Source organism: Acipenser ruthenus, chromosome 20 (assembly GCF_902713425.1).
Source record: "Acipenser ruthenus chromosome 20, fAciRut3.2 maternal haplotype, whole genome shotgun sequence".
NCBI lineage: Eukaryota > Metazoa > Chordata > Actinopteri > Acipenseriformes > Acipenseridae > Acipenser > Acipenser ruthenus.
The window spans coordinates 22,137,501-22,150,250 of record NC_081208.1 but is presented as its reverse complement, the minus strand read 5'-3'; the positions used below and the strand labels follow the sequence as shown (position 1 = coordinate 22,150,250).

The 12,750-nt window shown below is 38.2% G+C and overlaps 1 protein-coding gene across 1 annotated transcript in view; it reads right to left on the bottom strand.

Annotated features, from left to right (window-relative positions):
* Positions 1-12,750, bottom strand: part of LOC117425588 (septin-7-like) — a 37,343-nt gene that overhangs the window by 19,687 nt on the left and 4,906 nt on the right. The window contains exon 3 of the mRNA XM_034042623.3: positions 1,217-1,323. Coding sequence (XP_033898514.3) covers positions 1,217-1,323 — 107 coding nt within the window. The remainder of the gene's footprint in view (positions 1-1,216; positions 1,324-12,750) is intronic.

Here is a 12,750-nt window from a genome sequence, read left to right as displayed (position 1 = left end):
GCATACTAAACTCTTATTGTTCTCTGTTGCTTTTTTCTACCATAACCAACTAGCACAGGAATTTACCTGTGTGAGGAAACCAAACGCTACCATCAAATGTACAGTGTTGTGTATGTATAAATGTGCATAAAAGTGAAACAAAAGACCACCACAAAACAATATTGCTATTCTAAATCAGAGGTGACAAATCTTCATTATTCCACTTTTAAAATATGCTGGAAGGGCTTTTTGTCAAGGAATACAAAATGGCTTCCAAGAATTTCAAAATGTTGACAAGGATGAGTCAATGATAATGATGTTACCAGGCTTGTGTTACTTGGCATCCCAAGGTATCAACACACTATAAAACAACACTCTTGAAATTCACCGATACCCATCTTGGTTGTTTCCTTAAATTGATCTGCACTGCACGAGGAACTTTCTCAAGTTCATTTTATACACTGTATACTTGCAGCTAATCCTATTTTAAGGTAAAACCACTCTTGTATATAGACCAGCACAGCTTATCTTATTATCCTGAAATTGTGTCACCCTGAAGCTATACCCATAGCAACGCCTGCTTCCAAGAATTACCATCTTGTTCTGGTAAATAGTACAATTAATGGACGTGGAATGTGTTTGGATTTTAGCCCCTGACTCTTAAGAATGAAATCGGCATCAAATAGGGAGACTTCATGGTAAAAGAAAACAGGGTATCAGGTTTCGTGAGAACATTCCTTTTCCCCAATGCTGACCCCAGACTGAGGCGAAGCTCTCCAGTTCCTTCCCTGTGTGATCCGTGCCGACTCAGAGTATACATCCAGAGAAGACGACCAACTCTACATGCAGCGTGTGACCCACTCCCAGCAGCACTTAGAGGAAAGTGCAGAGATTCTAGTGTTGTCAGGGATAATGTGACTACAACAGAGCAATAATGATCATTGCTAACCTGGACCTACTTCAGTTATATTGTGCATGAGAAAAAGTTTGTGTTCATCTTGAGTTATTGAAGAAAGGGAAGAAGCGAGCCTTGGTGTCCAGACAATGTGCTGCCTGAGAGGAAACCAAACTGGAGGACAGAAATACATCTTTAAAAAAATGTGACCAAATTTGACACAGCCACTGGATACCAAGCATCCTCCCAGTTGACTAAGCAAGAGAGATGCCCAATGAAGCAAAGCCTCTAACTGATTCATCCTAATGCAATCCCATTTTACTTTCACCACATGTTTCTTACCTGAACTGTCTTTTTGATGCGCTGAGAGGGGCCGGGGTAGTCCTTAGAGTAGAGTTCAGTAAGGAACAGCGAGTTAATCAGTGTCGATTTACCAAGGCCAGATTCACCTGCAACATGAAATGATACACAGTGTTAGTGTAATCGGTCTGATAGATATGGAATGCAGCTAAGAACAGTTAGGTTGCAGGCTTTTTATGGTCAGGAATTCTAGTGTGTTTTATAAACATATTCAGTTGATCCTATTAAAAGGCATCACCGCAAAAAAGCTTTGCTGTACTTCTCGTATATGGACAAGCATGACTTATCCCATTAAGTAAAAATGTAGGCTACATAAATTATTCAAATATGTTTTCAATGATGTGCGGTTCAAGAATCTGAAACAAACATAGCACTGTATTCAAGGTAAGATTTAGCAAATTCATTCATTCCTTTAATCATTTTAAATCAGTTATGGTATTCTAATGATGTTGACCGAAAAACAAAACCCTTTGTGTTTTCATACTTTTTTAGTACTAGAAACTTTGAGAAGTGTATTACACTTATTCCTGACAATATTATTGTGTGTATATGAATTGTAAAAGCATGTCAGTGACACCACAGTAGATCCCCTGCTATGACTGACGAAAATGGAATCCATCAGCTTCATGAAAAAGTAAACCACTGTGACCTTGATCTAAAAATGACATACAGACAGATGTAGTCAAATGCAGTGCCCCATATGACATTACAGTTTCACAACAATTGTAAGTCGCCCTGGATAAGGATGTCTGCTAAGAAATAAATAATAATAATAACAACAATTCAATAAGTGTTTCTCTTGATATACACTGTTTGCTTACTGTTCCCAGTTTATTTTGAGTGGCTATGAGTAGAAATGTCTCATTAAATACAAGGAATGTAATCAAACATCTTGGCTCGCTCCCAAATGCTCATTTATTTTTATTAGGATGCTATCTTTTTTGGCCAGGGAAGATACTGTACAGCTATGGCTAAATGTTTGCATCACCCCCTATAGAATCAACTAATTTTGCGTCAAATGAAACCTGTAAATAATGTTACGTTAACATATTGAATTACATACCACTTTGTAGTTTTCCATGCTTCACATAAAACTAACAAAATTGTGACATTTCAAAATTCAACATGAAATACTGTACTACTATTATGGCTTCGGTAGACTTTTGCGGTTTTTTGTAGTTTCTTTGATTACATGATGTTAAATAAAATATCTAAATCATTTTCAGTTACTGTAGGTTCCAAGTAAGCACCCTTTCCCCCCCAACATTGCATTTCTACAGTTTAAAAAAAAAAAAAAAAAAAAAAAACAACACACACACTGTATGCTTGTCTGGTTCCTAGTAGCTGATTGACCTTAAAACCTTGTAAAGTTGGGTCTTAAAGGATCCAAGTGATTGTACATCATCAAAACCAATTCCATACCTTCACCACTTGCTGTGTGAAGTATCTCCACTTAAGCTTCCAACTGTTTCCTTTGGTAATGGCATCTGTGTTGCGCTTAAAATATTGGTCACGTTTAACTGTCAAATCCTTTGAAAACATTAAAGACTTCTCATGTCCGCCCTAATCCTTCTTTGCTCTAGGCTAAGCAGATTTAGTTATTTCATCCTTTAAGCCCTGGTTAGTTTAGAAAAAGAACCAAAACATGAATAGCACCCTCCATTTCATAAAACAAGGTGGCAGCAGGCTACTCTCTCTAGTCCCTTTGGTACTGTAGTGACTAGAATTGGTACAGGGACTAGTCCTGGTATCATCTCTATCTCCTGTCCTAAATCCAGCCCACAATACTTGAACCACCCTGAAAAGAAACCACTGCAAAGCTACAGAACCTGTCCTCCATCTTCCAGATAAAGATAAACCACTCTTCTGGAGTGCATCAAAGGCCAGCAATTAACCTAGAGGGGCTTAGTTGGAAGAAGAGGAGGAGTACTGGAACATCTCCAAGTAAATGAGACGCAAACTCTGCCCTTTGGATAGTTGCTGTCAAGTTTCTGGGATTAATCTGAAACGCATATGGACTGTAGAGGAATCAACACAGGAAATACTGGAGCAATTTACACAGAACAAACTTCCAGGTTTTCTTTTGTGTAAATTATGTTTGTACCAATTGTTTGTGACTTATTTAAAGCAAACGGTTGGTTTCAGGTACAATCCTGCCAATCGTTAGGAAATAAGAACTAATTATTCCTGTTAACAGATCTGTCAAAAGGTCCTTCAACAGACTTATCTCCAACGCCTTATCTCCAACAGCCTACCCAAATGTTTGCATTCATTTTTTGAGGAGGGTGCCTCTGCAAACATAATACTGCTGTGGTATTTGGTATTTCAGAACAGGCTTAGTGAGGTACACCAATTGACACACTTCAAGATCTGAATCTATGTAGCTTGGAACAAAGAAGAATGATTGACAAGGAAGTCTTTAAAATCTTAAAAATGAGTTGACATAGTTAAACCTAACTAATACTTTAAGCGCAGCATTGAAACCAGAACGAGAGGACACAGCTGGAAATTAAGTGGAGATAGACTTAGTACACAGGGAAGGAAACATGTATTCACTAAGAGAATGGTAATGGCATGTAATGGGTTCCAAAAGAACATAAGAAAATGTATGAACTAGAAGAAGGTAGCTGACCCTTCTTAGCTCGTTTGGTTGTTATGTTGTTGATATTGGATCTCTTGGATCCTTAAACTCTTTTATTAGCAATAAAAGAGTTTATAAAAGAATTGTAGAACTGCAAGCATCTTTTTATATCCACACTTGATTAAAAAAACAAGACAGCTCTATTCCCCACTCCTGTGAGTGCCCAGGAGTTTAGATCCAGCCTGATAACAGCATAGCTGCCCAATAGGAAACCTTGAGAGTTTCAAACAGCTTGTCAGGTGGTCATTGGTACCATGAGGTCTCTCTCCAACATCTGTAGCAGAGCATGTAAACACAGGACTTTTGTACTGTAACACAAGGTAACCTGGCTACCAACAGTTGAAACAGCTGGTCCCAGTTTGCCAATTTAATTACAAAAGCTTTCATTTCTAGGTCACTGGTTCATTTCCAGTTCTGGTCGATAATGATTTCACTCCACTATGGTGGCAGCTGAAAGAACAAATTAAATGGGTTCCGTTTGGTATTACAGAAAGCACAAATCGGCCATTTTCTCACCTTGACACCTTATATTGTCTGTTAGGTACTGATAAATTTGTTAACAGTGTGCTGTTGAAGTAGAGGCTAAGCCATTAGAACCTACATACACGTTATAAGGTGCATTACAAATAGCACAGTCTTGTTACTATGGCTGCCAACTAAGCATTAGACAGATGCCAAGGGTTAGCTGTCCTAAAGAGTGAGATTCACAGCTCCAAAGAGTGAGATTCAAGGCCAAAGAGTGAGACTTTCCAGGTGGGGTGTTAGGTCATTGCTTAACACAGGGACTCTCATCTTTGTTCCTTGATGACATCCAATAGTCCAAGTTTTTAATCCAACCAGCACTTAAGTTTGTTTTAAAATATACACTGCTTAATATTGCATATGAAACGCTTCAAATCAGCTAAATTAATTAATATTTAACCGTCAGTAATACAGTACAGTTTGCAGGTACATGCTACGTAAAAAACGAATTTGATTTATATTTTCCCAGGACAATTGGCAGCTTTAACTTAAATATACACAATAAGAAACTTGTGTACTTACTCTTCATAAGACACTTCTCTCACACGTATTTTCTTTATGATGCAGTAGCAATATTACGATTGTGGCAAAACCGAACATGCAACACAATTGATTTGTTTAACACTGGGACAAATATGCAGCTTCAATTAAAATGTATTTTCTAGTCATGTCACAGAATTTATAAATGATAGTATAGAAACTACCGTGCAAATAAAACCACTGCATTAATGAGGTGTGGAATAAATAAACACTCATTATTATACTTTTTAAATTCAAACAATTTTAGGGATCAGCTGTTTGCACAAAATCTCACCCGGAGTTTATGCTGCGTAGTCCCACCTAGAGTTTATGCATATGTGCGAATGTTTTAAATATGGCGTTCTAGAAGTTAGAAATTTACTTTTGAAGTTTGCCACCCGACATCAGTTTGTGAAAGCATCAAGTACAGTAAACACTGTCTCTCGCAGCGCTTGGTGCTGATACGATCACAGATAGGTTGAAAACATGAACACCCGCCCTTGCACAGTATTGCTTAGTGCCAATTGATTGAAACGGTAAATGGCAGCACCCGCACGGCAATACAATTGGCTGAACAGTTGTTCCTCTCGCAGGCACGTAGTCTCCACAAGTACAGAAGCTTGGAAAGCAAATTTCCAAGCTCTACGCCGCATGCCGAGGCCCCAGATCTGTATATACTGTACTGCACTGACAATGCGTGAGATAAGCTTAGGAATGCGTGAGATAGCATGCTAATGTGTGAGTCTCACATCCAATGTGGGAGACCTGATATGTCTGAAAAGAGAGGTGTATGCAGTACACCCTATTTTTACTCAATCTACGTGGTGGAATAAAAAAAATACAGACATTGTTTAAAAATCATGAAGTTTGTAAAAACCATGTCCATTATTTTTGTATATTTGTGGTCCTTTTGAAAATCAATAAAACAATTTAAGAAAAAAAAAACACACACACACACAGATAAGTTTGTGCGAGTCTCTTTAGATCTTCAAAAGGAAGCAAAATGTCAGGCTTGTTCCTATTTTTAACATTTAAACAGTGACGGTATTTTAATCCCTTGTTTAGAGCAACTGAAATGATCCCCAGTCTGTTCCACACATCATTGCTGAGGCTGAGTATAAGCAAGCTTTCAGCTTTTCAAAAGTTTTGAAAAAGTGCATGAACTTATATCAATGTCTTTCTGAACCTCATCTTCAGAAGTATTTTACACAAATTGCAACCAGCTTATCTAACATAACTGGAGTGATTTGAACAATCCAACATGGGAACTTCCTCCACCGCACTCAGCAAGTATATGAAAAAAATCATGCTCTCCCTCCCCCCCCTGAAAGTAACACAGCCTCCTTAAAAATCCTACTCGAAGGGGCCCAAGCTGGCTGTTTATATATAAAAAAAAGCTCTCAAAAAGGAAAACCACAGCTGGTTTCCGTTACAGATATATTTCTGTGACATAATTTTCTTTGGCCTGTTACTATATTCACATGCATACTGTATGTGTGTGAGGTACTGTGACAGAGAAAGAATGAATCTTGGTTATAAATCTCCCTCCCAACCTGTGAGGGCGCTGTGTAAAGGGAACAGAGTGCCCCGGGCTGGATGGCCTGACAATTCATTCCCAGGGCTGGGTGGAAGTCGGCCATCTAGAAAGGGGGCGAAGCGAAGGTACACCAAGTCAACAACCCGGAAGGGAAGTGACGTGGCAACCTCTGATTGGAGGAGAAACACACCACCATTACACCTGTGCACTGGAAACCACTTAGCCATAGGTACCCACAAGGACAGGAAGGTATGGTAAAACTTGACATTTAACTTTCATGGCAAATTTGTTTAAAATAATTGAGAAAAGTACAGTAATAATGTACTTTTATTTCTCTTCATTGATCATCCAAAAATGAAACCACCAAAACACAAGATAGCTCTTTACAGAAACCGCAGGCACTCGGGGGTATGACATTAGATCTTTATTTTACCCTACAAAATAATTTCTGTAATGACAGCTCCTAAAACTCAATGACAGTAATGTATTTTTAGGTGCTTCTTTTTATCAATTTAAATTTATGTTTTTCTTTCCAATTTGAACGCCCAAATATCGAATCATATTCCCCACTTTCCAACCAGGAGGATTACTGAACCCTTTGGACCCACCGCCAAGATCATAAGCCAAGATCAATGGTGACCCCTACCGTCCCCTTTCCTATGGACACAGGGCTCAATATTTTAGTAGATCGCTGATGGGGTATGGCTGTCTATCCTTTGGGTTGACCATGGAAGAAGATTTCATTATTGATGATAAAGTGCATTCTCAAAAATGTAATTGGTCCAAATCATGAAAGAACAGTCAGATGCTTTCATTGTTGGTACTGTGCACTCAGGGTTTTGCACTAATCTTTGGTACAAGAAGTGGCGTGATGAATAGTGGTACACACTGTGTGTACCAATATTCATCACGCCACTTCTTGTACCAAAGATTAAACCCATTAAATAAAAGAGCATTTCTGAACAAGGAGGCCCGTCGGTCCATCTATGCTTGTCCGGTTCATAATAGCCGATTGATCTCAAGTCGGGTCTTCAAAAGATCATGACTAGGTAACCCATTCCATACTCTCATAGAATACAGACATGTGCCAAATATGAAGCCAATCTATCAAAGAATTAGGTCTATCTGGAAACCAAAGAGTCACATGACTACAAAATGACAGCCATCTTAGGTCAGGGATCCAAGTGAAGGGTGCCATTTGACATAACATTGAAAATATTACATTTATGAGATGTTTCAGCTCAGACAAAATAACAATTACATTGAAGCGCCCCTCATTTGAACAGTGTTTCTATACAATCTATTAATATTCATATTGTATTCTTCTGCAAACTTATTCCTGGATGTTAGTGTCAGTATATTGTCAAGTGTTTGTAAAGTGGATTTATTTATCAGTATTGCTTTCTGATATCCTTTTGTCTTGCTTGCAGTTGCAGGTGGTGCAAGTTACATTCTGTGATGCTGAAATCACATCAATCATTAAGCTGATAAACCTCTCATAAACCGGCTGGGATTTTGTGTCGACTTCATCACCTGCACCCTGCACCCTGCGTGACCCGGGGTCACTGCAAGATGACATAACAGCCTGGCAGAGTCATGCCGTCTGAGCAGCGCTGCAGTTCTAATGAACAGTAACCTGGTTAAAGTAATACTAAAAGAAACAGGGCCCAATTCAATGATCATTTATCAAATGGGAAAAATAAGCTTTTAGGAGAGTACAGAGCTAAAAAAAAAATAAAATAAAAAATAAAAGTTCACAACTGTGTGTTTACTTGATACTTTGAGAAAGGCTAATATGGTTTGCATTAGTCGGAAAGCAGCATTCATCTGGCCTCTTCGATAAAGTGAGCCCTATAATTATTGCTTCATGCGGAAGTTGTAAATACCTCTGAAGAGGCATGAGAGACTGGAGAAAGACAGCCAATGTGCCTTTTAAAAACTGCACAGCAAGCAGTAGTTATCCTTTGGGGGAGAAGAAAAAAAAACCCAAGGGTTTTTTTTTTTTTTTTTAGAGCAGTCGCAGCTATTGAAATAGCTGGCCTCCAGCCAAGTGCAAGTGTTCAAGTGCAAGATTCATCTTTCGTTTGAGAGGTTAACCCTTATCTTGTGTGCCGTTTAAGGACTTCTGCGTTTTAACTACACTATATTCTAAAAGACAAACCACTGGTTGATTAAACCAAAATTGTACGGACACTTCCAGCCACTGCAATACCTAAGAGTACGCTGGGGATTTCAATACCACACTGTAGCTACCTTGATAAATATTTAGATTATATATATGTTAATATATAATACAAAACAATAGTAATACTGCAGGTACTGTCATCACATTAACAATTTTTATCCAGGAACCACACCCCATACCAAACAGGAAATCTTTCATACATTTAGTTTTCCTAATTAGACCCCTGCATTGTCACTAATTATATTACAAAACGAGGGATTTGAAAGATCAGGCCCCTTCTAACCCTTTAGGGTCTGAGCTATTTTCATCTGCTTTTTACCTGTTAGATTTTTGGATATAACTAACTATAAAGGTTACAGGTACATGTCATACATGAAATGAATGTGCACACACTAGGCTTTCATAAAAAAAGTGAAATAGTCTGAAACTCACCCTGTTCAATACAGATAACAAAAACACCAAAATATATTACTATTATTTATTTCTTAGCAGACGCCCTTATCCAGGGCGACTTACAATTGTTACAAGATATCGCATTATTTTTACATACAATTACATTACTTTATACACATTATTTTTACATACAATTACCAATTTAAACAGTTGGGTTTTTACTGGAGCAACCTAGGTAAAGTACCTTGCTCAAGGGTACAGCAGCAGTGTCCCCCACCTGGGACTGAACCCATGACCCTCCGGTCAAGAGTCCAGAGCCATAACCACTACACCACACTGCTCCCCATTTTAGCACCCCCAGCTCAAATCTGACCAAAAACAAACAAAAAAAACAAACAAAAAAAACTACTTAATTGAAAATGTGCAACAGAAAAAAACAAACAAAAAAAACCAAAAAAAAACACAACATTCTAATTATTCAGCCCAGGAACCCTGATCATGTGGCACAAGATGGGGCTGTTCACTGTGACTTGAATAGCCAACAAGGTGGCGACCAGGGCAACATAACCCTAAACAACTCTGGTCTTGTGCATCTGATCCACAAACACAAAAGAGATTATATATATATATTATATATATATATATATATATATATATATATGGTCTCCTCTTTCGAATGACGTATCGCAAGCAGGGCTGTCTCTCACAGTGCCTGAGTAAAAAGATTTAAAGGACCAGCTTGCTGGCGGGATATGTAATATTTGGCGGACCCTAAATTTAAATACACTTTAAAATAATGGATGGTATTACTCAGGCTCACATAAGCACATTTCTATAAAGAGTAATTACTGCAGCAACAGGGGAAGAACCATTTGTTTAACTCCTGGCTCCTGAATTTAAATAACATATTGAGGATGGGTTCTGAAACCCAGGAATTTGTGCAGAACTAGTCTGCTTCTAGCTATAAATTAGCAAGATGTAATTGTTTCCCCCAGTATTTGACAAGTTAAGTTTTCCATGTTACGAAACTAGCATGGAACAGTTTTGAAATATTTATCTCAAATGACATACAAACATGTGAAAAGTTGTACCGTCAGTGAATGGTCTGGTGATCTTGAAGTGATTCAGTGTGCAAGAATGTAGGTTTGTTACTTTGTTTTGTTGAAAGTGCCTCATAACCTAAACTGCAGAGCAATGGTACATATATCCTTCCAGACTCCCCACAATTAAATCACTAAACTGCATGTTGCTTTCTGATGGTGTTTCAATATGGGTGTCTGTTTCATCATGTCATGTTACTTTCAACTTGAAAAATAAATAATAAAAAACCTACTGTACCAAAAGGGTCCAACGTGCCTGAAGAGAAGATCATTTTGACTTTTTAACTTCCTGCCCTGGGATTAAAACACCCAACACTGCCTCACTGAGGATACCCCGCCCGCACTTATGAAATCAGCAACCAGGCGAGAAATTCAACATCAAATTATAAACTCAGCAGCTGCCATGCTTACAGTCACACTGCACGTCTCACAGTGACTCGCATACCACACACAAAATACACACAGAGAGGGAAAGATACGTTCAGACATAAACCCTGCCGTTACCAGCACTACTCAAAAAATTTAAACAGACAGACATAAAATAAACAAAGTACAGAGAGCAGAGTCGAAAGTGAGTTTTAAACAGAAGCCAGTTTACCAGCAATCAAAGTGAGTTCAAATACTTACAATAAAAAAAAATCTTATTATACATAATACAAGTTGTCCACTCAACCACCAGAGAACCCTAAAGGGAGAATTTCAAACATTATTTAGAGAGTTATTTAGGTAGTTTAGAATGACAGATGAAAGGTTTGATGATCTGTTAAGGCTGTACTCCTTTCCTAAGAAGACGCACGTCGCAAGATTGTAGACGACATACTTCCGACTTTTCACAGAGGGTCAGAGACTCTCGACTCCGACCAGAAATTATGTCTGAAGTATGAACTGGAAGTTTTACTGTAAAAGTAAAATTTAAACTTGTCAGTAGCCAAAAGCAATAGTCTTTATATAATTGGTTTACTATTTAAAAGCTCTTGTGTATGTTGATATAGATAAAACTACAGTTGGTGAACTTTCTGTGAATTCTTTTTTTTTTTTGCTGCCCCTCGCACATGAACTTTACTAAAAATTACTGTGCCAAAATCATAGCCTTAATCATGATATATGTGATGGTCCTGCTGGGCTACTTGTATGATGCGTAATAAGATCAAATTATCATTAATGATCAACTACATTGTTAAAAAGACAAATTCAATGAGATAGTAACTATAAAACACACTTATTCTTCATTCAAGAACTGTTTGGTCAACTACTGTGCTTTCCGTCTCGTAACTATTACAATGTGACATATCATGTAAATAAAAGGATCGCAATTCATCAATACACAATGAATTCTTACATCCCTATAAACCCCCGTATGCACATGTAAAAATGTACGTTTCACATACAGTTGTCTTCATGCAAGAGCTTCTCTAGCTATTTTATACATACAGACAGACATGCTTGTCACTGCTGTGTTTCATTTGAGTCTAGAACAGAGAGCATGCCCTCTAACTTAAAGACTCAGAAGGCAGCACTGATGGCATTCCTGCGGAAAACATTGTAAAGAGTCGAGGAAAATAAGACACACCAAACCTATCTTCACACTGGCCTGTTACTTCTAGAATCAATCCAGTATGAGCCACCCATTCTCCCCATTGCAGACTTACATGCAGCTGTGGTTCTGTGTGGTGCTTCCTCTCGCTTTCCTGCATGAGTTTAAAATGTTACTTTTCACTCAAGGTGCCTGAAAATGTATTAAATTATATAGATTTAGAGTATAAAAACTAAGCACACATTTGAGGGTTAGAGAGCAGAATGCATAGGCATCACAGGTACTCACAAATAAAGCTGAACTTAGATTGGTCCATGCAAGAGAATATAAAGAGCCTACTTTATTATGTGTATCATCTTGCAACTGTGAAATACATGTTCAGGTATGACAAGACTTCAGCAATTCTTTGGCCAGTCATAGCTCACATTCAAGGAGCTTCTAAGCTTTCCAATGACACCACCCCTTTCAGTCTAGCTATTACAACGACGGAGCAATAGACTCAAAAAGAAACCTAAGCTGTTAACTCTGTCACATGAGAGGCTTGACTTCAGGCAGTTGTAGTTCCGGCTTGGAGTATCACATACACACACTGAATACGTCTTTGGAAAGCCCAGAGTCTGTTCTTTTAAACAAAGCAGGTTGGTAGCTTTTACAGTGCCTGAGTAATATGTGCGTAATCTTTGGTGCGCTGGCACCCCAAAATGAATGGGGTTTTAAGAGTTCAAGCAAAAGTCACCGCTTGCAAAACACCTAAATAGACTTAAAATTAGTAATTGAGGCATTATTTCATTATAAGATTTGGAGATTTTGAAGGCTTATACACACACAAGGTTGAAAAAAATCAAATATTCCATCACAGGGCTTTAATTTCAGCACAGCATCGCGGTATCACAGAATCCTGCAGAAATAGTAGAGAAAGGCTTAACTAATTACAAAGCAATACTGTAGGTAAAGGCAATAGGTAGGCTATTTGGTAATGGCTGGAGCACATTCCCCATTTGCCATAATGTAGGCCCACCAAATGTAAAGAAAAGCCATTTTGACTGTGTACTTTATAAGTAAATCCTTCTGTCTTGAGGAGAGAG